The 25,895-nt window shown below is 41.8% G+C and overlaps 1 protein-coding gene across 1 annotated transcript in view; it reads left to right on the top strand.

Moving 5' to 3' along the window:
- Window positions 1-25,895, top strand: part of LOC102168248 (antigen WC1.1) — a 67,949-nt gene that overhangs the window by 27,829 nt on the left and 14,225 nt on the right. Inside the window, exons 8-13 of the mRNA XM_018048529.1 lie at window positions 6,259-6,573; window positions 12,950-13,258; window positions 13,352-13,660; window positions 22,695-22,784; window positions 22,861-23,175; window positions 24,267-24,581. Coding sequence (XP_017904018.1) covers window positions 6,259-6,573; window positions 12,950-13,258; window positions 13,352-13,660; window positions 22,695-22,784; window positions 22,861-23,175; window positions 24,267-24,581 — 1,653 coding nt within the window. The remainder of the gene's footprint in view (window positions 1-6,258; window positions 6,574-12,949; window positions 13,259-13,351; window positions 13,661-22,694; window positions 22,785-22,860; window positions 23,176-24,266; window positions 24,582-25,895) is intronic.

The following is a 25,895-nucleotide window of genomic DNA, read 5'->3' as shown; positions in this document are numbered from 1 at the left end:
GATCTCCTTTAGGATGGACTGGTTGGATCTCCAGTCCAAGGGACTCTCAAGAGACTTTTACAACACCACAATTCAAAAGCGTCAATTCTTTGGTGCTCAGCTTTCTTTAAAGTCTAACTCTCATATCCGTACATGACTACTGGAGAAACCATAGCCTTGACTAGATGGACCTTTGTTGACAACGTATTGTCTCTGCTTTTAATATGCTATCTAGGTTGGTCATAACTTTCCTTCCAAGGAGCAAGTGTCTTTTAATTTCATGGCTGCAGTCACCATCTGCAGTGATTTTGGAGCCCCCCAAATAAAGTCAATCACTGTTTCCACTATTTCCATATATATTTGCCATGAAGTGATGGGACCAGATGCCGTGATGTTAGTTTCCTGAATGTTGAGCTTTAAGCCAACTTTTTCACTCTCCTCTTTCACTTTCATCAAGAGGCTCTTTAGTTCTTCACTTTCTGCCCTAAGGGTGGTATCATCTGCATATCTGAGGTTATTGATATGTCTCCCAGGAATCTTGATTCCAGCTTGTTCTTCATCCAGCCCAGCATTTCTCATGAGGTACTCTGTATATAAGTTACATAAGCAGGATGACAATATACAGCCTTGAGGTCCTGCTTTTCCTATCTGGAACCAGTGTGTTGTTCCATATCCAGTTCTAACTGTTGCTTCCTGGCCTGCATACAGGTTTCTCAAGAGGCAGTTTAGGTGGTCTGGTATTCCCATCTCTTTCAGAATTTTCCACAGTTTATTGTGATCCACAATTCAAAGGCTTTGGCATGGTCAATAAAGCAGAAATAGATGTTTTTCTGGAACTCTCTTGCTTTTTCCATGATCCAACAGATGTTGGCAATTTGATCTCTGGTTCCTCTGCCTTTTCTAAAACCAGTTTGAACATCTGGAAGTTCATGGTTCATGTATTGCTGAAGCCTGGCTTGGAGAATTTTGAGCATTATCTTACTCTTGAGTGAGATGAGTGCAATTTTGTGGTAGTTTGAGAATTCTTTGGCATTGCCTTTCTTTGGGATTGGAATGAAAACTGACCTTTTCCAGTCCGGTGGCCGCTCCTGAGTTTTCCAAATGTGCTGGCATATTGAGTGCAGCACCTTCAGAGCATCATCTTTCAAGATTTGAAATAGCTCTACTGAAATTCCAACACCTCCACTAGGTTTTTTAGTAGTGATGCTTCCTAAGGCCCCCTTGACTTCACATTCCAGGATGTCTGGCTCTAGGGGAATGATCACACAATCATGATTATCTGGGTCATGAAGATCTTTTTTGTACAGTTCTTCTGTGTATTCTTGCCACCTCTTCTTAATATCTTCTGCTTCTGTTAGGTCCAGACCATTTCTGTCCTTTATCGAGCCCATCTTTGCATGAAATATTCCCTTGGTATCTCTAATTTTCTTGAAGAGATCTATAGTCTTTCCCATTCTGTTGTTTTCCTCTATTTCTTTGCACTGATCCCTGAGGAAGGCTTTCTTATCTCTCCTTGCTATTCTTTGGAACTCTGCATTCAAGTAGGTATATATTTTCTTTTCTCCTCTGCTTTTTGCTTCTCTTCTTTTCACAGCTATTTGTAAGGCCTCCTCAGACAGCCATTTTGCATTTTTGTATTTCTTTTTCTTGGGGATGGTCTTGATTTCTGTCTCCTGTACAGTGTCACAAACCTCCGTCTATAGTTCATCAGGCACTCTATTAAATCTAGTCCCTTATATCTATTTCTCACTTCCACTGTATAGTCAAAGGGGATTTGCTTTATGTCATACCTGAATGGTCTAGTGTTTTTCCCCACTTTCTTCAATTTAAGTCTGAATTTGGCAATAAGGAGTGCCTGATCTGAGCCATAGTCAGCTCCTGGTCTTGTATTTGCTGCCTGTATAGAGCTTCTCCAACTTCGGCTGCAAAGAATATAATCTATCTGATTTTGTTGTTGGCCATCTGGTGATGTCCATGTGTAGAGTCTTCTCTTGTGTTGTTGGAGAGGGTGTTTGCTATGATCAGTGTGTTCTCTTGGCAAAACTCTATTCGCCTTTGCCCTGCTTCATTCTGTACTCCAAGGTCAAATTTGCCTGTTACTCCAGGTGTTTCTTGACTTCATACTTTTGCATTCCAGTCCCCTATAATGAAAAGGACATCTTTTTTGGCATTAGTTCTAAAAAGTCATGTAAGTCTTCATAGACCCATTCAACTTCAGCTTCTTCAGCATTACTGGTTGGGGCATAGATTTGGATTACTGTGATATTGAATGGTTTGCCCTTTAAATGAACAGAGAGATCATTGTATTGTTTTCGAGACTGCATCCAAGCACTGCATTTCAGGCTCATTTGTTGACTATGATGGTTACTCCATTTTTATAAGTGATTCCTGCTCACAGTTGTAGATATAATGGTCATAAGACTTAAGTTCAGCCATTTCAGTCCATTTTAGTTCACTGATTCCTAGAATGTCACTGTTTACTGTTGCCATCTCCTGTTTGACCACTTCCAATTTCCCTTCATTCATGGACCTAACATTCCAGGTTCCTCTGCAATAGTTCTCTTTACACCATTGGACCTTGCTTCTATCACCAGTCACATCCACAACTGGGTGTTGTTTTTGCCTTGGCTCCCTACCTTCATTCTTTCTGGAGTTATTTCTCCACTGATCTCCAGTAGCATATTGGACACCTACTACCTGGGAGGTTCATCTTTCAGTGTCCTACCTTTTTGCCTTCTCATACTGTTCATGGGGATTTCAAGGCAAGAATACTGCAGTGGTTTGCCATTCCCTTCTCCTTTGGACCACATTTTGTCAGAACTGTCCACCATGACCCGTCCATCTTGGATGGCCCTACACGACATGGCTTAGTTTCATTGAGTTAGACAAGGCTGTGGTCCATGTGATCAGGTTGGCTAGTTTTCTGTGATTGTGGTTTCAGTCTGTCTGCCCTCTGATGCCCTCTCTCAGCACTACTGTCAATTAGTGTATCTTTTCTTAACATCTACTTTCTGCGACATTGATAAAGCTACTCCAGTTTTCTTATAGTTAGTACATGTTTTCCATCATTTTACTTTCAACCTTTCTTTGTTTTTGTAATATATTGTGATCATTTTGCAAGTAACATTTGCATCAGGTTTGTTTTATCTTAATCCATTCACTGTAAATGCAATTACTGCTATTGATGTGTTGGTATCTGACATTTGCTTTTAATTGATCCACATGCTTTATGTTCCTTTTTCTCTCCCTTTTTTCTTTCTTTCTTTAGTATTAAATAAATCTGTTATTATTTCAGATTTTCCTTTTTCCATTTGATTTTCTGCAGCTTTACTAAGAGTGGGGATTTTCATACTCTTTTTTTATATTAAAAATTCTTTATTATTATATCTTCAAATATGCCTTCTGTCATTCTGCCTCTCTGTCTCTGTATCTCTTCTCCCTCTCCTACCCTTTATTCTCCTTCTCATGTCTCATCTTTAGGACTCCTCTAAATCACTCTATTCTAAGTTCTATCTAAAATTTGTTTGAATTATTCATTCACTTTTTAATACTAGATATTTTATTTTAGGTTGGCAGTGGTTCCATTGCTATTTTTATTTGTTTATGATTATTTGTTAATTTTTTCATCTTTTTCCCTGTATATTCTCCCCTTCTCTCTTTTCCCCTAAGCACATTGGTCATAGTTAAAATCCTTATGCATGTCTATCATGTGTGTCTCTGCATTCTCTCATCTCTTTTTTTCACTTTCGTCATTTGTCATGTTACCTTAGCCTGTCAAATGTCATGTCATTTTTTATTGAGTGCTATACATTATATATGAAAATGTAAGATACTCCTGATACATTTTCTAATACCTGAAAGGATTTACCCTTTGTTTTGCTAGGCAGATAGGGGGTTGGGGTGTATATCACTCAAATATCTAAATAAAACCTAAAACTGAGCTGTAATAAGTGTGGGTTGCAGCTTTGGTAGCACTCAGTCCACCTTTGATTTTTTGGCCCCTATGACAGGGGCTTTCAGAGATTTCAGTTCAGAGTTTGGATTCTTTGGTAGCTCAGTACCCAAGAGAACGAGAAAGACTCTGCTTTCCAAGTCTTTTTAAGTAGTTCTTTAGCCTCCTGTCCTTCACAGCTTATATACTGGGCAGATATTTGAGAAGAAAACCTGCTGTCTCATAGAGACCCTCAAGACTCTAATTTTGTCACTCCAGCACCAGGTACCTCCCAAATTATGCTGACTTCCTGTCACAATAATAGTCCTCTGCTTGCCCAAGCCCAGATTCTGAATCATTAAATTATGCAATGAATCAGCAAATTCCCAGAGAAAAAGAAGCTATAAATCCTTGGCCAACTTTGAAATAACCTCCATTCTTTAGAATTTTAGCATATTTAGTCCATGTTGTGTCAACAAATGTTGAATACATTTCAGTTCAGTTCAGTTCAGTTCAGTCGCTCAGTCGTGTCCGACTCTTTGAGATCCCTTGAATCGCAGCATGCCAGGCCTCCCTGTCCATCACCAACTCCAGGAGTTCACTCAGACTCACGTCCATAGTGTCTGTGATGCCATCCAGCCATCTCATCCTCTGTCGTCCCCTTCTCCTCCTGCCCCCAATCCCTCCCAGCATCAGAGTCTATTCCAATGAGTCAACTCTTCACATGAGGTGGCCAAAGTACTGGAGTTTCAGCTTTAGCATCATTCCTTCCCAAGAACACCCAGAACTGATCTCCTTCAGAATGGACTGGTTGGATCTCCATGCAGTCCAAGGGACTCTCAAGTGTGTTCTCCAAGGCCACAGTTCAAAACCATCAATTCTTCGGTGCTCAGCTTTCTTTACAGTCCAACTCTCACATCCATACATGACCACTGGAAAAACCATAGCCTTGACTGGACGGACCTTTTTTGGAAAAGTAACATTTAGTGTTTCTTGAAAACAATTTTCAGCTTTTTAAGTTGTATCCAGCAAGACCCAGCAAAACACATTAGCCTACTGTGAAATCCATTCTCCATGGAAGTGGAAAATTCTAGGTTTAATTCTCTCCTTCATCATTTCCTTAAAAGGTAACATTGATAGACATTCTTTAACCTTTCTTTACATCACTTTTATGTATAAAAGGAGAGGAGTTTACAGTGAGCTTGTTAATGTTATTTGTTCAAGGCCTTGCAGGAATGTGACCTATTTCTGCTCAGTGACAGAACTAGAAGAACTGCGCCAGTGGCTCAGCTGTAAAGAATCCACTTGCAATGCAGGAGACACTGGTTAGATCACTGGGCAGGAAGATCCCCTGGAGGAGGGCATGGTAACCCACTCCAGTATTCTTGCCTGGAGAATCCCATGGGCAGAGGAGCCTGGTGGGCTACAGTTCATAGGGTCTTCAAGAGTTGAACATGAGTGAAGTGACTAAGCAAACATACACACTATTTCCCCCTAAAGATCACATAACCCCAAAATTTGAATAACAGAAATTATTGACACAAAGTCCAAGGAGGGATTATATTTTTGGGGGAGAAGAAGCAACATTCTATGATTCCCAGTGGAATCTGGCCAGTGTCGATGTTCCCTGACATCATTTCTCATGCAAAGTTTTCAGTCTACTCAAAGAGATCACATTGTTTGAAAGTATCCAGATCTGAAGTCTGAAGCTTAGAACCGCAAATGAAATATTCGGGGGCAAACCAAGATATCACAGAATCCATTTGTTTTTCAGTTCTGAATGACTGTACCAAGGAGAAGGATTCTAATGGTAGAGGATTCATGATTGCTATCTGAGGCATCTGATAAGGTCCGTTCCTGACTCCACTTCCTTTAATCAACCCCTTTAACTCTTAGGTCAACAGCATCAAAATGTGTGTGCTTTGAAAGAATCCATCCAGCTGCCAGCTCATTTCTGTGACTCTGAACTCATTTAACTGCTCCTGGTAGAGAGACTAACATTTCTTGTAAATCTTCCTCTGATGCTGTGCAGAACCCTACAGATCAGAATGTTAACTCTGAAAGGACCTTGTACCACCTTCTGTCTCAGACTACTCACTAGAGTGTTTTCAACTTAATATTTCATGTTTTATTTTCTTCCTATTTTTCAACTTTATTATTCTCTTGCCACTGGTATAAAAAACCAGCCCCAGCTGCTGCCCCAGTGCCATGACTCTGTTTCTGAACCAGCAGGGTCGGCAGTCTCAGAGGAGAGCGCCCCCTACTGCTCAGGTGGGGGTCCCACAGGAAAGAAAACCCCTCTCAACCTCTGGTTTCATCACCCCATCTTCCCATTTCTCTCTGCTCAGACAGCAGACAGATCCGCCTGGTGGACGGAGGTGGTCGCTGCTCCGGGAGAGTGGAGATCCTTGACCAGGGTTCCTGGGGCACCATCTGTGATGATGGCTGGGACCTGGACGATGCCCGCGTGGTGTGCAGGCAGCTGGGCTGTGGAGAAGCCCTCAGTGCCACTGTCTCTTCTTCCTTTGGGACGGGATCAGGGCCCATCTGGCTGGATGAAGTGAGCTGCAGAGGAGAGGAGTCCCAAGTGTGGAGGTGCCCTACGTTGGGATGGCTGCAACACAATTGCGATCATCAGGAAGATGCAGGAGTCGTCTGCTCAGGTATGGTCAGTTCTTTGTCCACCGGCTGAGAAAATGGAAAGTTCCAAGAAAGCTGGTGTCTGATCAGCAGGGGAATGGGAGATAGGTGGGCTATAGAGGACTGAGACGCCTATCCATCCTCCCTGAGTGCACTGTGGCTGTGACTGATGAGCTTCATTTACTTCCCTCTTATAAGTCTTTGCTAGTCTTTTCTTCTCCAGTGGACTTACCTGACGCTAAAATGGCTTTATTTATTCTCCCAATTAAAATAAATCCTCATAATTTTTTTCATAATTCACTTTTTGTAAGTGTGAAACATTTGCCAACTGCCATATACACATTCTCTTTGCACAGGGAGGCTATGAGAAGGAGGGACAAAAATGAGGAAGTACTTTCCTGGGTGGAGTTGTTTCTGTACAAACAATGTGAGACATTATTTTGCACTAGGCTAGAAGGAGTGGAGGCTACTCTTACTGTAGAAGGATATCATTTACATATATAGAGGTGATCCCTAAAGGAATATCATTTAACAAATCAGAGATTCTTATGGATTTGTGGCAGATTTCAAGTTCCTTTTCAAATTTAGATGTAAATGTTCATAGTTCTTTGATGGTAGAACTAGAGAACTGTGATTAAAATGCTCCGAGTCATATATTCTTTCACTGTTACTAGAAAAGTCTCTTTCCCCAATTTTTCCTTTAAGATATCTGTACAAATGCAAACTTTGGAGGAACACTTAGCCATGCACTGGCAAGTCAAAGGTGGAGGTAATAAAACATGAATTTGTGTGTTTTATGAAAAGAGATTATGTAGTTTATATTTGATGATTTCATTGATATAGACTTGTGTTTGGGGGGCTTATTTGGAGCAAGAGGACAAATGTAATTTTTGAAGAAGGTGGAACAGGTTTTATAGTAGCTGGGAGGAAGGGGAATGGTGATGGGAGCTGATGAAGGCAACTGTGAGGTTCTCTGAGCAGCACTGAAGGTCCAGGTGTGGTGTGGAAGGTGCTATGTGTGCCTAAGGACACAAGATGTCTACACAGCAAGAGACCAGACAAGGATATATCTTTATTATATTTAATATCTTTTATTCATTCACATCAGCCTTCTATTTAATAATTTTCTTGGAATTTTCACACACTTATTCTTCTATGTAAATTTTAAAATCAAGTAGAAAATAAAGAAGAAATAATATATCTCAGAAGTCTCTATCCTAATATATCCTAAGACTTTCTTGATTATCCAGCACATATTTGAATATGTAACTTTTATCAGGGTATATAAAACAGAATATAAGAAATATATCTCTCTTTTTCTTTCTAAATTTTTAATCTCATGAAATTAATATAACAATATGAACAACCTCAGATATGCAGATGACATCACCCTAAATGGCAGAAAGTGAAGAGGAACTCTTGATGAAAGTGAAAGAGGAGAGTAAAAAAGCTGCCTTGAAACTCAGCATTCAGAAAACTAAGATCATGGCATCCTGTCCCATCGCTTCTTGGCAAACAGATGGGGAAAAAACGGCAACTGTGACAGACTTTATTTTCTTGGGGTCCAAAATCACTGTGGACAGTGACTGCAATCATGAAATTAAAAGATGCTTGCTCCTTGGAAGAAAAGCTATGACAAACCTAGACGGTATATTAAAAACAGAGACATTACTTTGAGACAAAGGTCCATCTAGTCAAAGCTATGTTTTTTTTCAGTAGTTATGTATGGATGTGAGAGTTGGACCACAAGGAAGGTTGAACACTGAAAAACTGATGCTTTTGAACTGTGTTGTTGGAGAAGACTCTTGAGAGTCCCTTGGACTGCAAGGAGATCAAACCACTCAATCCTAAAGGAAATCAACCCTGAATATTCACTGAGAGGACTGATGCTGAAGCTGAAGCTCCAATACTGTGGCCACTTGATATGAAGAACTGATTCGCTGGAAAAGACCCTGATGCTGGGAAAAATTGGAGGCTGGTGGAGAAGGGGACGACAGAAGATGAGATGGTTAGATGGCATCACTGACTCGATGGACATGAGTTAGAGCAAACTTGAGGAGATAGTGAAGGACAGGGAAGCCTGTCATTCTTTAGTCCATGGGGTAGCAAAGAGTCGGACATGAGTGAGTGGCTGAGCAACAACAACAACAACCAGTTAAATAAAAATGGTTTATCTAGAATGTGTAGCCTGTGACCAAACTCCCAGCCAGAAAAGATTAGGAGTCCTAACCTGGGCCTCTCTGGGGAGATGGAAATGGATAAATAATAAAAGGCAAGCAGATCATCCTCTCTTTCATCATTTATTCTTGTATGAGTGGTCTATCTAATCCTTCAATTCTTTAATTTCTGCAGTGCCTTTTCTGTTCTCTCCTGCTCTCTATGCTGCTGCTGCTAAGTCGCTTCAGTTGTGTCCGACCCTGTGTGACCCCATAGACGGCAGCCCACCGGGCTCTGCCATCCTTGGGATTCTCCAGGCAAGAACACTGGAGTGGGTTGCCATTGCCTTCTCTGCCTGCTGTCTATAGTACACTTTTATTCTGTTACATCATTCTTTTTGAGGCTTCAAAGTTCACAAACTTATGCAATCAGAGTGCTTCACCAGAACAAATTCCACCATGTACATAAATAATTATGAGCACACTCAGAAACCAGGAAAATGATTTTAAAAGTTGTTCTTTATGATGTGCAGGTTTTTCCTATTGGATTACCTTTTCTCTGTCTGAAACAGGGCCCCTGAAGGATGAAATCATGATCACGAGTCTTTTCCTTGGTCTCTCTCATACTCCATCCACTCCCCATTTAAGCTGCCATTCACCCCACCTCACTCCCTACAGAAACTCTTCCCTTTTGGAGTCTCCTTCCCATCTATTTGTAGCTTTTAAGCCTATTTTTTCTTTTCTGCATTGGGAGAAATGGGAAAGGGTAGCAGGGTTATGTGGCAAATTGAAGGAGCACAGGGGATAACAAGTGTTAAAATCTTATTGAACAAGTCTTTTTTCCCCCCAAATCTTTCTATGTTTCATTCCCATTGAGGCTTTTGCAATTTAGAAATCTCTACAGTATATGTTAAAAGACGCTTACTTCTTGGAAGGAAAGTTATGACCAACCTAGACAGCATATTCAAAGGCACAGATATTATTTTGCCAACAAAGGTCCGTCTAGTCAAGGCTATGGTTTTTCCAGTGGCCATGTATGGATGTGAGAGTTGGAGTGTGAAGAAACTGAGTGCCAAAGAACTGAGGCTTTTGAACTGTGCTGCTGGAGAAGAATCTTGCGAGTCCCTTGGACTGCAAGGAAATTCAACCAGTCCATTCTAAAGGAGACCAGTCCTGGGTGTTCCTTGGAAGGACTGATGCTGAGGCTGAAACTCCAATACTTTGGCCACCTCATGCAAAGAGTTGACTCATTAGAAAAGACTCTGATGCTGCGAGGGATTGGAGGCAGGAGAAGCAGGGGACGACAGAGGATGAGATCGCTGAATGATATCACTGACTCGATGCATATGAGTTTGGGTGAACTCCAGGAGTTGGTGATAGACAGGAAGGCCTGGCGTGCTGTGATTGATGGGGTCGCAAAGAGTCAGACACGACTGATTGACTGAACTGAAATGAAAGTATATATGGCTTGTTTGCTGTCTGCTCTCTTCCTCTCATTCTCCTTTTTTATAGCTTGCTGGCTTCTTATCTCAGAAATCCAAATAGGAAAGGCATATGCAGTTAGCATATAGAGAAGGTTAGAATACATTAAATTATCGTTACTCTTTCACATTTGCTGAGAATCTCATGTCTAGTATGAAGTAATCAACTACCTCAATAGTCTTGCATAATCCCACTGAGACCTCACTTTCTCCCAGGTGTCTTGATAAATCCTAGGTTTTCAAGAAATATGACTAGGACCATTCCCTCCCTCTCCTATGACTCTCTGATCTTTTGTCATTTCTAAACTTACATGGCTGTCTGGGGAGGCCTTGCAAAAAACTGTTAAAAGAAGAGAAGTGAAAAGCAAAGGAGAAAAGGAAAGATATAAGCATCTGAATGCAGTGTTCCAAAGAATAGCAAGGAGAGATAAGAAAGCTTTCCCAGCGATCAATGCAAAGAAATAGAGGAAAAGAACAGAATAGGAAAGACTAGAGATCTGTTCAAGAAAATTAGAGATACCAAGGGAACATTTCATGCAAACATGGGCTCGATAAAGGACAGAAATGGTATGGATCTAACAGAAGCAGAAGATATTAAGAGGTGGCAAGAATACACAGAAGAACTGTACAAAAAACATCTTCATGACCCAGATAATCACAAAGGTGTGATCACTCACCTAGAGCCAGACATCCTGGAATGTGAAGTCAAATGGGCCTTAGGAAGCATCACTACAAAAAAAGCTAGTGGAGATGATGAAATTCCAGTTGAGCTCTTTCAAATCCTGAGGGATGTTGCTGTGAAGGTGCTGCACTCAGTATGCCAGCACATTTGGAAAACTCAGCAATGGCCACAGGACTGGAAAAGGTCAGTTTTCATTCCAATCCCAAAGAAAGGCAATCCCAAGGAATGCTCAAACTACTGCACAATTGCATTCATCTCACTTGCTAGTAAATTAATGCTCAAAATTCTCAAACTAGGCTTCAGCAATACGTGAACAGTGAACTTCCAGATTTTCAAACTCGCTTTAGAAAAGGCAGAGGAACCAGAGATCCAATTGCCAACATCCACTGGATCATGGAAAAAGCAAGAGAGTTCCAGAAAAACATCTATTTCTGCTTTATTGACTATGCCAAAGCCTTTGACTGTGTGGATCACAATAAACTGTGGAAAATTCTGAAAGAGATGGGAATACCAGACCACCTGACCTGCCTCTTGAGAAACCTGTATGCAGGTCAGAAAGCAACAGTTAGAACTGGACATGGAACAACAGACTGGTTCCAAACAGGAAAAGGAGTACGTCAAGGCTGTATATTGCCACCCTGCTTATTTAACTTATATGCAGAGTACATCATGAGAAACGCTGGACTGGAGAAACACAAGCTGGAATCAAGATTGCCAGGAGAAATAATACCTCAGATATGCAGATGACACCACCCTTATGACAGAAAGTGAAGAGGAACTAAAAAGCTTCTTGATGAAAGTGAAAGAAGAGAGTGAAAAATTTGGCCTAAAGCTCAACATTCGGAAAACAAAGATCATGGCATCAGGTCCCATCACTCCGTGGGAAATAGATGGGGAAACAGTGGAAACAATGTCAGACTTTATTTTTTTTTTTGGCTCCAAATCACTGCAGATGGTGACTGCAGCCATGAAATTAAAAGACGCTTACTCCTTGGAAGGAAAATTATGACCAACCTAGATAGCATATTCAAAAGCAAAGACAGTACTTTACCAACGAAGGTCCGTCTAGTCAAGGCTATGGTTTTTCTTATGGTCATGTATGGATGGGAAAGCTGGACTGTGAAGAAAGCTGAGCACCAAAGAATTGATGCTTTTGAACCGTGGTGTTGGAGAAGACTCTTGAGAGTCCCTTGGACTGCAAGGAGATCCAACCAGTCCATTCTGAAGGAGATCAGCCCTGGGATTTCTTTGGAAGGAATGATGCTAAAGCTGAAACTCCAGTCCTTTGGCCACCTCATGCGAAGTGTTGACTCATTGGAAAAGACTCTGATGCTGGGAGGGATTGGGGGTGGGAGGAGAAGGGGATGACAGAGGATGAGATGGCTGGATGGCATCACTGACTCTGTGGACGTGAGTCTGAGTGAACTCTGTGAGTTGGTGATGGACAGGGAGGCCTGGCGTGCTACAATTCATGGGGTCCCAAATAGTGGGACACGACTGATCGACCGAACTGAAGTGAACTGAGCTGAAACTTACCTGTGGACAACTTCTTTCACAGCTAGGTTATAATACCTGCACTCAGAGCCAGCCTGTGTGACTTTCCCTGTCCTCAGTGACTTGAATATTGGCTCTGAGAGAAAACTGGCCAGAATTTTAGCCCCAGAAATCTCAGGATGGTCCTCTAAATTTCTCTGGCTCCTAGACCTCTAATCTCTTGAATCCCATGGACATTTTTCACTCTTAGATCAGCTCTGTACCCATGTTTGAATGTTTACCAAGGTGCAGTTTCTTTGGGCACTGTAGTTTCCATGCCCCCAGATAGGAATTAACATTTGTAATCAAAATATATATTTTCAGGATTCAGCCATTCCAAACTGATCCTTCAGTCCTTCTGGATATCTCTTCAGAAACTTGCTCATGAAAATGCAGTTTGACAATGACAGTCAAATTCTCTCTTCTTATCCCCTCTTATTCCACTGCTGGAAAAAAAACTTTCACACCATTGCCTGTGTGATGTTGTCTGCAATTGTCCAACCAGGTTCATGAACACTCACTGGGTTTGTTGTTCTTTGTTTCTCAGGATTTGTGCGTCTGGCTGGAGGGGATGGACCCTGCTCAGGGCGAGTAGAAGTACGTTCTGGAGAAGCCTGGACCCCAGTGTCTGATGGAAACTTCACACTCCCCACTGCCCAAGTCATCTGTGCAGAGCTGGGGTGTGGCAAGGCTGTGTCTGTCCTGGGACACATGCCGTTCAGAGAGTCCGATGGCCGGGTCTGGGCCGAAGAGTTCAGGTGTGAGGGGGAGGAGCCTAACCTCTGGTCATGCCCCAGAGTGCCCTGTCCAGGGGGCACATGTCAGCACAGTGGAGCTGCTCAGGTTGTCTGTTCAGGTGAGATGCATATCAGGACTTAACCTCCGTGTACAATCAGGTCAAGCTAATAAGGAAATCAGATTTTGCTGAAATCCTGTCTTTTTCTATCAGTGTACACAGATGTCCGGCTCATGATGAATGGCACCTCTCAATGTGAGGGGCAGGTGGAGATGAATATTTCTGGACAATGGAGAGCTCTGTGTGCCTCCCACTGGAGTCTGGCCAATGCCAATGTTGTCTGTCGTCAGCTCGGCTGTGGTGTCGCCATCTCCACCCCAAATGGAGCAGAAGGTAGTGATCAACTCTGGAAAGCCCGATTTCACTGCTCAGGGACTGAGTCCTTCCTATGGACATGCCCTGTGACTGCCCTGGGTGTTCCTGACTGTTCCCATGGCAACACGGCCTCCGTGATCTGCTCAGGTGAGACAGGGAAGGGCTATAGTACTTAGGATGCTCCTGGGGTGAAATGTCCCCAGAGCAGAGAGTAAGGGAAAACAGGCTTTAAACGGAAGATATTCTGTGGTGAAATTATGGATCTCAGGTTTCCTCTGCTTATTATTCAAGAATCCATCACTGAGAGACAAGCGTGGGGTAAATTTACAGATAGTATTATTGAGAGTACCAGCAGTTCTGAGGAGACAGAGGACTAATGTACCAAAGAACCAGCTCCCCCTTGCTGATCAGGGACAAGAGTTTTTAAACAGGATTTTCAGGAATGCACAGGTGGAGGTAGGGGACAGGTTACCAGCAAAATAGCACGGCTAGCTCCACCAATCATCTTGAAATAGGTCTGATCAGTGTCACCTTTATTGTTTGAAATACAGTTAATCATCAGTTCTAGTGCTGTTTTTTTCCCGTTTCCTTGCGGCCGATTCTTGGAATTGTGTAAGGTGAAGATTATGGGCTTCCCTGTTGGTGCAGATGGTAAAGAACCCGCCTGCAATGCAAGAGACTCAGGCTTGATTTTGGGTTGGGAACATCCCCTGGAGAAGGAAATGGCATCCCACTAGTCTGGGCATCATGTATTTGCTTACCACCTGGTTGCGGTTTCAGTATCTGCAAAACAGCTCAAAGGATATGGCTCAGAATGTTAGCTATAGCCATGAGGAGGAACTCAAAACCCTTGACTTTGTTTAGGGTTAAACTATTGTTATTTTGTCCTATTTGACTGTTTTCCTTTGTTTCTGAAATTTTTTCATTTCTGTGATTTAATTTATTCTTTGGCTAAGGTTTTTCTACAGACAGAAGCATGTGGAGGACATGAGGGTGGTCTGTCCTGAGAAAGCTCTGTAAGGTCCTGCTCCATAGCATTCTCATGGTTCACTCATTTTTTCAGGGGAAAGAAGTGCTAAGAAATGCTAAGTGCTATGTCAGGGAAAGAAATGCTTGGATGACTAATATTTTTATGAAACATTATTATTTAAGGATAATAATAGAGAACAAAGTACAAACAGTAAGTGTACACCTAGGTCATGTTCCCCAGCCCAGATCTACACAGAGAGCATTCCCAGCACCACAGGATCACTGTTGCCTCCCAATAGCCACGTCCTCCTCTCCAGGGAAGCCTGCTTACCTAAGACTTGTACTGCCATAGAATATTTTCTCAGTTTTTGAACTTTATGTATAACCATACAGAATGTTTTGTTTCATGTCTAATTTTTTTGATTTGAAACTGTGTTTGAAATTCATTCATGATGTTGTTTACGGCAACACTGTATTCATTCTTATTACTATAGAGTATCCCTTTGAATGATCACATGACCATGCATTGATCCATTCAACTTGTGGCAGAGATTTGAGTTTGTTGCCAGGTTTTGACTATTACAAATACAATGGTGCAAATTACTATGATGATGACTTTTGGAACAAATATTTATTACTTTTTTTTGTGTTTAACTCTGTCTGATATTTTTATTTTCTTAATGGTATGGTGTACTTCAATGAGCCAAGTTACTCATCTTAAGTTTGAATTATCACCTTTTTTACTGTACATGTAGTGCTCCTTCAGTCAGTCAGTTCAGTTCAGTCACTCAGTCATGTCTGACTCTTTGCAACCCCATGGACCACAACACATCAAGCTTCCCTGTCCTTCATCATCTCCTGCAGCTTGCTCAAGCTCATATCCATTGAGTTGGTGACACCACCCAATCATGTCATCCTCTGTCATCTCCTTCTTCTGCCTTCAGTATCTTTCAGCATCAGGGTCTTTTCCAATGAGTCAGTTCTTCCCATCATGTGGCCAAAGGATTAGAGCTTCAATTTCAGCATCAGTCCTTCCAATGAATATTCAGGACTGATTTCCTTTAGGATTGACTGGTTTAATATCCTTGAAGTCCAAGGGACTCTCAAAAGTCTTTTCCAACACCACAGTTCACAAGCATCAATTCTTCAGTGCTCAGCTTTCTTTATGGTCCAACTCTCATGTCCATACATAACTACTGGAAAAACTATAGCTTTGTTGGACCTTTGTCGGCAAAGTAACTTCTCTGCTTTTTAATATGCTCTCTAGGTTTGTCACAGCTTTTCTTCCAAGGAGCAAGCATCTTTTCATTTCATGGCTGCAATCACCATTTGCAGTGATTTTGGAGTCCAGGAAAATAAAATCTGTCACTGTTTTCATTGTTTCCCATCTATTTGCCATGAAGTGATGGGACCAGACGCCATGAGCTTCTTTTTCTGAATGTTGAGTTTTAAGACAACATTTTCACTCACTTCTTTCACCTTCATCAAGAGGCTCTTTCGTTCCTTTTCACTTTCTGCCATAATGGTGGTGTCATCTGCATATCTGAGGTTATTGATATATCTCCCAGCAATCTTGACTCCAGCTTGTGCTTTATCCATCCTGGCATTTCGCATGACGTGCTCTGCATAGAAGTTAAATAATCAGGGTGACAATATACAGGCTTGACGTAGTCCTGTCTCAGTTTTGAACCAGTCCATTGTTCCAGTCCATAGAGCTCCTTATAATCTTCTAGAAAGAACTTTGTCTACTCCAAAATCACAAAAATGTTCCCTGAGAGTATCTCACAGAAGTGTAATTACTTTTATTTTGCATATGATTATACACTGCTTCCAGGATTGATAACCGTGTAGCCTAAGGGTCAAGTGTCATGTTTTCATATGGGCATCCAGCTGATTCAAAATCTTTTTCTGGAAGACTATTCCCTACTGCAGTGCCACCTTTGTGATAAACGAAAGGGCACATATGTCTGAGTACTTCTTTTAGACTCTCTATTCTGTTCCACTGTGTCATTTGTCTATCCTTGCACCTGTACCACATTTTCTTAACTATTGTAACTTTATAGTAAATCTTGAATCTTCCCTAGTGGCTCAGATGGTAAGGAATCTGTCTGCAAGGCAGGAGACCTGGGTTTGATCCCTGGGTTGGGAAGATCCCCTGGAGAAGTGTATGGCAACCCACTCCAGTATTCTTGACTGGAGTGTCGCCATGGAGAGAGGAGCCTGGCGGGCTATAGTCCATTGGGTCACAAAGAATCGGACATGACTGAGTGACTAAGCACACATAGTAAGTCTGGGTAACTTTAATTTAAAGAAGTTATGTTGTTGCTGTTCTTCCTAACAGCCTTGGTCATTCTTGGTTTTTGTATTTTGTATAAATGTTTGAGCTGAAGCTCCATAATTTGCCACCTGATGTGAAGAGCTGACTCATTAGAAAAGACCCTGATTTTTAGAAAGATTGAAGGCAGGAGGAGAAGGGGACAACAGAAGATGAGATAGTTGGATGACATCACTGACTCAATGGACATGAGTTTGGGTAAACTCTGGGAGTTGGTGATGGATAGGGAAGCCTGGCGTGCTGAAGTCCATGGGGTTGCAAAGAGTCAGACATGACTGAGTGACTGAACAACAACAGAAATTTTGAATCATCTTGTCATGTTTCACACACACACAAAAGCATAAGGGAATTTTATTGAGGTTAGCTTTAATCTGCATATAAATGAGAGAATGGTTTATTTTGACAACACTGAATTTCCCAATTCATTGTCAAAATATATCCCTTCATTCAATTAGGTCTTGAATTTCTCTCAGATGTTTCACACATCTTTAACTAGGTTTTCTCTTAGGCATTTTATGGGTTTGATGTTACTAGTATTTCCTTTAGTGAAGGTTTTCTAGGAATGAATTCTCTCTGAACTTTCTCTGGATTCCCCAAATGTTAGGTTAGTATTTTGCTTTAATCCTTCTTTCTTTCTTTCTTTTCTCTCCCTCCCTCTCTCACTCTAGTTTTCTCTCTCTTTCTCTGTCTTGCTCTAGCTTTCTCTCTCTCCTCCTTTGTCCCTCTCCTGCCCCATTTCCCCTTGAGTATGTAAAATATTTCTGGATTAAGTTGCAGACAGGATGCTCCTTTATCTCTCCCCCTCCCCAACAACAACAACAAAATAGTTCAGGGAATCTCCTTACAGAATCACAGTTCAATCAAACCTTTAGAGATGTCAGCCCCAGATAACATCTAAGTGCAACCACATGAGAGACCCCAAAGACAGAGCTGCCAAGTTGAGTCTTTCCCAAATTACTGACCAGGAAATTATGATCAAAATTAAAAAAAAAATTCCTTCAACTGCTAAGTTTTGGGGGAAACTTTGTTATACACTATTGTTAACCAGGCACTTGCCATGTAACCAGCTTTTCTATACAGAGGAATATTTATCCTCTCATCTTCCTTTTTACTATTTCTACTTTATATTGATCTAATGTGCTGATAGACTCATTCTCTAGTTCTTAATTTCAGCTGTTAACCTTTTCACCTGTAGAATTTTCATTTGTTTTTGTTATCATTTCTGTGCCAAGACACACATCTTGTTAATTAATTATTTGAAGACTTTAATCCTGGCTATTTAAATTCTCTGTCAGACTATAAAACTCTTAGAGGAAAACATAGGCAGAAGGTTCTTTGACATAAATTGCAACAAGATCTGTTTTGACCAACCTTCTAGAGTAAAGAAAATAAAAACAAAAATAAACAAGTAGGACCCGATTAAACTTAAAAGGTTTTACATAGCAAAAGAACCCATAAACAGAACAAAAAGACAACTGTCAGAATGGGAGGAAATATTTGCGACTAAAACGAAACAACTAACAAGCTACTGATCTTCAAAATGCAGAAACAACTCAATATCAACAAACCAAACAACCCAATTGAAAAATGGGAAAAAGACAGACATTTCTCCAGACGTACAGATGGCTAACAAATATATGAAAAGATGTTCAACATCACTAGTTACTCAGCTCAGTTCAGTTCAGTCGCTCAGTCGTGTCTGACTCTTTGCGACCCCATGAATCGCAGCACGCCAGGCCTCCCTGTCCATCATCAACTCCTGGAGTTCACCCAGACTCACGTCCATTGAGTCAGTGATGCCATCCAGCCATCTCATCCTCGGTCGTCCCCTTCTTCTCCTGCCTCCAATCCCTCCCAGCATCAGAGTCTTTTCCAATGAGTCCACTCTTCGCATGTGGTGGCCAAAGTACTGGAGTTTCAGCTTTAGCATCATTAATTACTAGAGAGATGCAAAACTGCAGTCAGGTATTACTTCACGCCAGTCAGAATGTCTATCATTAAAAAGTCTACAAACAATAAATGCTGGAGAGAATGTGCAGAAAAGGGAATCCTCCTACATATGGGTATGTAAATTGGCACAACTACTATGGAGAACAGTATGGAGATTCCTCAAAAAACTAAAAATAGATCTGTTGTATGACTCAGCAATCCCACTCCTGGGCACATACGTGGAGAGAATCATCATTCAAAAAGACACATTCATCCTGATGTTCACTGCAGCACTATTTACAACAGCCAGGACACGATAGCAACCTAAATGTCCCTCACAGGAGGAGTGGATAGAGAAGATGTTTCACATATATAAAATGGAATATTACTCAATCATAAAAGAATAAAGCTGTGAAATTTGCAGAGACATGGATAGACCTAGAGATTGTTACGTTTGGTTTAGTTCAGTTCAGTCTCTCAGTCAGGTTCGACTCTTTGCAACTCCATTGACTGTAGCACAAGAGGTCTCCCTGTCCATCACCAACTCCCAGAGGTTACACAAACTCATGTTCACTGAGTTGGTGATGCCATCCAACCATCTCATCCTCTGTTGTCCCCTTCTCCTCTCACCTTCAATCTTTCCCAGCATCAGGGTCTTTTCAAATGAGTCAGTTCTTCACATCAGGTGGCCAATGTACTGGAGCTTCAGCCTCAGCATCAGTCCTTCCAATGAACCTTCAGGACTGATTTCCTGGTTGGATCTCCTTGCAGTCCAAGGGACTCTCAAGAGTCTTCTCCAACACCACAGTTCAAAAGCATCAATTCTCCATTACTCAGCTTTCTTTATAGTCCAACTCTTACATCCATACATGACTACTGGAAAAGCCATAGCCTTGACTAGACAGACCTTTGTTGGCAAAGTAATGTCTCTGCTTTTTAATATGCTGTCTAGGCTGGGTCATAACTTTTCTTCCAAGGAGTAAGTGTCTTTTAATTTCATGGCTGCAGTCACCATCTACAGCGATTTTGGAGCTCAAAAAAATAAAGTCAGCCACTGTTTCCAGTGTTTCCCCATCTATTTGCCATGAATTGTTGGGACTGGATGCCATGATCTTTGTTTTCTGAATGTTGAACTTCAAGCCAACTTTTTCACTCTAGTCTTTCACTTTCACCAAGAGGCTCTTTAGTTCCTCTTCACTTTCTGCCATGAGGTGGTGTCATCTGCATTTCTGAGGTTGTTGATATTTCTCCCAGCAATCTTGATTCCAGCCGGTGCTTCATCCAGCCCAGCATTTCTCATAATGTACTCTGCATATAAGTCAAATAAGTAGGGTAGCGATATACAGCCTTGACGTACTCCTTTTCCTGTTTGGAGCCAGTCTGTTGTTCCATGTCCCGTTCTAACTGTTGCTTCCTGACCTGCATACAGATTTTTCAAGAGGCAGGTCAGGTGGTCTGGTATTCCCATCTTTTTTAGAATTTTCCACAGTTTCTTGTAATGTATACAGTCAAAGGCTTTGGCATAGCCAATAAAGCAGAAATAGATGCTTTTCTGGAACTCTCTTGCTTTTTCAATGATCCAGCATATGTTGACAATTTGATCTCTGGTTCCTCTGCTTTTTCTAAAACCAGCTTGAACATCTGGAAGTTCATGGTTCACGTGTTGTTGAACCATGACTTGGAGAACTTTGAGCATTACTTTGCTAGTGAGATGAGTGCAATTGTGCGGTAGTTTGAGCATACTTTGGCATTGTCTTTCTTTGGGATTGGAATGAAAACTGACATTTTCCAGTCCTGTGGCCACTGCTATGTTTTCCACATTTGCTGGCATATTGCTTGCAGCACTTTCACAGCATCATCTTTTAGGATTTGAGTTAGGATTGTTATGTAGAATGAAGTAAATCAGAAAGAGAAAAACAAATACTGTATAACATCACTTATATGTAGAATCTAGAAAAATGGTAGAGATGAACTTGCTGCAAAGCAGAAATAGAGACACCAACATAGAGAACATCATATGGATACTAAGAGGGGAAATGAAGAGTGGGGTGAATTGGGACCTTGAGATTGACGTATATGGTATATACACACTATTGATGTGCTGTGCTGTGCGATTAGTCATATCCAACTCTTTGCAACCCCATGGACTGTAGCCCACCAGGCTCCTCTGTCCACGGGGATTCTCCAGGAAAGAATTGTGGGTGGGTGCCATACCCTCCTCCAGGGGATCTTCCCAACCCAAGGATCAAATCCAGGTCTCTTGCATTGCAGGCAGATTCTTTACTGCCTCAGCCACCAGACTCAGAAACCCTACATTATTGATACTAATTATAAAATAGATATTGCCTGGGGAATCCCATAGACATGGAACCTGATGGGCTACAATCCATAGTGTCACAGAGTCAGACACAACTGAAGTGACTTAGCATGCACACACACATAATCTTTGCCAACAAAGGTCTATCTAGTCTAGGCTATCGTTTTTCCAGTGGACATGAATGGATGTGAGAGTTGGACTATAAAGAAAGTTGAGCACCAAAGAATTGATGCTTTTGAACTGTGGTGTTGGAGAAGACTCTTGAGAGTCCCTTGGACTGCAAAGAGATCCAACAAGTCCATCCTAAAGGAAATCAGTCCTGGGTGTTCATTGGAAGGACTGATGTTGAAGCTGAAGCTCGAATACTTTGACCACCTGATGCAAAGAGTTGACTCATTGGAAAAGCCACTGATGCTGGGAAAGATTGAGGGCAGGAGGAGAAGGGGATGACAGAGGAAGAGATGGTTGGATGGCATCATCGACTCGATGGACCTGGATTTGGGTGGACTCCGGGAGTTGGTGATGGACAGGGAGGCCTGGCGTGCTGCGGTTCATGGGGTCGTAAAGAGTCGGACACTACTGAGCGACTGAACTGAACACATAAAATAGATAAATAATAACCTATTGTATAGCACAGGGAACTCTACTCAGTGCTCTGTGATGACCTAAATAGGAAGTAAGTCCAAGAAAGAGGGGATATTTATTTATATATGTGTCATTGTTGTTTGGTCGCTGGGTTGCATCTGACTCTTTTGTTACCTAATGGACTAGCCTGCGACACTCCTTTGTCCATAGGATTTCCCAGGCAAGAATACTGGAGTTGGCTGCCATTTCTTTCCCCAGAAGATCTTTCCAACCAGGGATGGAACCCCAGTTTCCTATTTGGCAGGCAGATTTTTTTTTACCATTGAGTCACCTAGGAAACCCTTACATGTATATATAACGTATTAAATTTGCTGTACAGCAGAAGCTACCACAACGTTGTAAAGCAATTATACTCAAATAAAAATTAATGAAAATAAATAAAATAAACTCTCTGTCAGGTAAGTCTAAGAGCCCAATACCCTGGGAAATTGTTTTAATGTTTCTTTTCCCTCTTGTTTTCCATGAGACCTCTTTTTTTAAAAAAAATTAATTAGTATTATTTTTCTTTGTGTTTTTAAAATCACAAACACTGTAGATAAAAAGTTGTACGAATCCTTCGGAAAGGATTCTGTTTCGCTTCTTCTATTTAGGGGTAGATTAAGGATAGAGCAACTTATTTAACTCATTCTTAAGGCAAAGCTTCGCTTAAAACAGGAATCATGGCATTGTCAGGTAGCGCTGTTCATAGAGAAAGGGAACACTAAGATTATGGCAACTTTACTGGTATGTTACAGCTTTCATCTCAGCTCCATCACTAGGTCATTATTATTATTATTATTATTACTATTTTTGAACTTTTTGCTTTGTATTGGGTTTAGCCGATTAACAATATTGTTACAGTTTCAGGTGAACAGGCAGGGACTCAACCATATATATACATGTATCCATTACCCCCCAAACTCCCCTCCCCTCCTAAAAATTATTTTGCTTAACTGAGTTTCCTGTTCTTCAACCCTCCCAACCCTCTAATCATCGCTTCTTTTCAGGAAACCACTCCCAGGTGCTGCCCCAGTGCAATGACTCCATGTCTGAACAAGGGTCTGCCGCCTCCGAGGGGAGTGCCCCCTACTGCTCAGGTGAGGGCCCCACAAGACAGAAGACCCTTTTCATTCCCCAGGTCAAGGCCTCATTGTCCCATTTCTCTCTCCTCAGACAGTAGACAGCTCCGCCTAGTGGATGGGGGCGGTCCCTGGGCGGGGAGAGTGGAGATCCTTGACCAGGGCTCTTGGGGCACCATCTGTGATGATGGCTGGGACCTGGAAGATGCCCGCGTGGTGTGCAGGCAGCTGGGCTGTGGACAAGCCCTCAATGCCACGGGGTCTGCTCACTTTGGGGCAGGATCAGGGCCCATCTGGCTGGACGACCTGAACTGCACAGGAAAGGAGTCTCACGTGTGGAGGTGCCCTTCCCGGGGCTGGGGGCAGCACGACTGCAGACACAAGCAGGACGCGGGGGTCATCTGCTCAGGTCCGCGCTGCACACTGTCCACAGGCTAGGGGAGGGGAGTGCCCAGGAGGACGGGGGTCTGAGCCCTGAGGGAGAGATGCTGAAACGACCAGAGAAGGAGGCTTCCTCCTATGGAGCCTGTCTTTCCAGCAGACTTGAAGACCAGGTGCTTTCACTGCCTCCTGCAGCAGCTGAGACTCTGGTCTTTTCTCCTCAGTAGTGTTTCCTGGCAGAGCCTTTTCTCAGTTTTCCTTGACATCGGGGCTCACTCTTCTGGTACATATGGTAGAGAAGTCTTAAAGCCAAGGTGCTAGTTTTTTTGTTTTGTAACACGTTACCACATAGTTAATGGTTTAAAACAACACATTTACTTCTTTATACTTCTGTAGCTTAGATGTCCAGCAGGAATCTCACTGGATGGGGTTCAAGGTTTCAGTAGGGTCACATCACCTCTGAGCCTCTGGTAAAGAATCTGTTTCTTTTCTTTTCAAGCTTCTAAAAACTGCCTGCCTGCCTGCCTGCCTTCGTTCATAACCCTCTTCTGTTCATCGTCAGACCAGCAACGCTCCACCTCTCTAACTGTTATCCATATATTCATCTCCCTCTAACCAAAACAAGGAGAAATGTTCCACCCTAAAGGATAGTGAGTCTAAGACTGCGATTAGACTGTGCTCAGGTGGTTAATCCATCATATTTGAGGATAATCTCAGTCTTTACCTTAATCACTTCTGTTAAGTCCCCTTTGCCAGATAAGGAAACAGTCACAGGTCCATTATTCTATCTGCCTCCACACTGTCCACATCACATCCCTTTCATACACTCTTTTAGATGTTTTGTCAGGAAGCAGGTGTCAGCTCCCTCTCCCTGCAGGTATCCAGGGTGGTCTTCCTCTCAGTTCATATCCACTACATCATGGTGGTAGAAATATTTAGAAAGGCAGACACAAATGGACAAAGTCAAGTGAAAAGGAGACAAGTTTCACTCTGGTCATCTAATGGATTTGCTTCCTTAGCCGGGTCACAGATGAATGTTCACAATTTTGGGGAGAGAGGAAAATCCAGAGCACTGAGTGGGGTGCTCACTGTGTCCTGTCTCCTCCCTTTCAATCTCAGAGTTCCTGGCCCTCAGGATGGTGAGCAAGGACCAGCAGTGTGCTGGGTGGCTGGAAGTTTTCTACAACGGGACCTGGGGCAGTGTCTGCCGCAGCCCCATGGATGATGTCACCGTGTCCATCATCTGCAGTCAGCTTGGCTGTGGGGACAGTGGAAGTGTCAACACCTCTGTTGGCCTCAGGGAAGGTTCTAGACCCCGGTGGGTAGATTTAATTCAGTGTCGGAAAACTGATACCTCTCTCTGGCAGTGTCCTTCTGGCCCGTGGAAATACAGTTCATGCTCTCCAAAGGAGGAAGCCTACATCTCATGTGCAGGTGACTTATGTCTGTTTCTGTGTCTTTCCCAACCCTGTAGGAAGTTATTAGTGAGATTTAATATTTTAAAATCTAAGTGATGGGTTTAAGTTGAGTTTATAAAATGAAGTTTGGATGGAGCTAATTTAATCTACATGTTCCAAACTTTATTAAATTTTTAAATTGGTATAACTGATACAACATTATATTTTTTGCTGTGTACGACATAATGGTTATATGTTTGTGTGTACTGCTAAATAATCACTACTGTAAGTCTAGTTATATCTCTCTATATGGATCCATATATATAGTTAAATATTTTTCTTACATGATGAGAATATTTAAGATGTATTTTCTTGCCATCTTTCAAATAGACAATACACTATTCACTATAGTCACCATGCTGTATGTTATATCTCTTGACCTATTAATTTTATAATTCAAATTTATACCTTTTGATTACCTTTGCCTGCACCAAATCCCCCACTTCTGGTAGCCACCAACTACTCAGCATCTCTGAACTTGCTTTTTGTTTTAATATTACACATATAAATGAGATTACATGGTATTTTTCTTTCTCTGTGTGATTTGTTTCACTTAACATAATGCCCTCGAGGTCCATCCATGTTGTTGAAACTGGCAAGATTTTCCTCTTTTTTATGGGTGGATATAAGTCTATATTATATTTTCTTTATCCATTCATCAGTGAAGACTTACATTGTTAAACTCATATATATTGCTATAAAATACTAAAAGGTAATACTGTTAAAGTACTGCAGTCAATACGTCAGCAAATTTGGAAGATTCATCAGTGGCCACAGGACTGGAGAAGGTCAGTTTTCATTTAAATTCAAAGAAGGGCAATGCCAATGAATGGTCAAACTGCCTCACAATTGTGCTCATTTCACATGCTAACAAGGTTATGCTCAAAGTCTTTCAAGCTAGGCTTCAGGAGTAAGTGAACTGAGAACTTCTGAGATGTACAAGCTGGGTTTAGAAAAGGCAGAGAAACCAGAGATCAAATTGCCAACATTTGTTGGATCCTAGAGTAAGCCAGAGAATTCCAGAAAAACATCTGCTTCATCGGCTACATAAAGCCTTTGACCACATGAATTACAATGAACTGTGGAAAATTCTTTTTTTTTTAATTTTATTTTTACTTTATTTTACTTTACAATACTGTATTGGTTTTGCCATACATTGACATGAATCCGCCATGGGTGTATACGAGCTCCCAATCCTGAATTCCCCTCCCACCTCCCACCCCATCATCTCTCTGGATCATCACCATGCACCAGCCCCAAGAATCCTGTATACTGTATTGAACATAGACTG

This window comes from Capra hircus, chromosome 5 (genome assembly GCF_001704415.2).
Source record: "Capra hircus breed San Clemente chromosome 5, ASM170441v1, whole genome shotgun sequence".
In the NCBI taxonomy this organism is placed as follows: domain Eukaryota; kingdom Metazoa; phylum Chordata; class Mammalia; order Artiodactyla; family Bovidae; genus Capra; species Capra hircus.
This window is presented reverse-complemented; position numbering and strand designations above follow the sequence as displayed.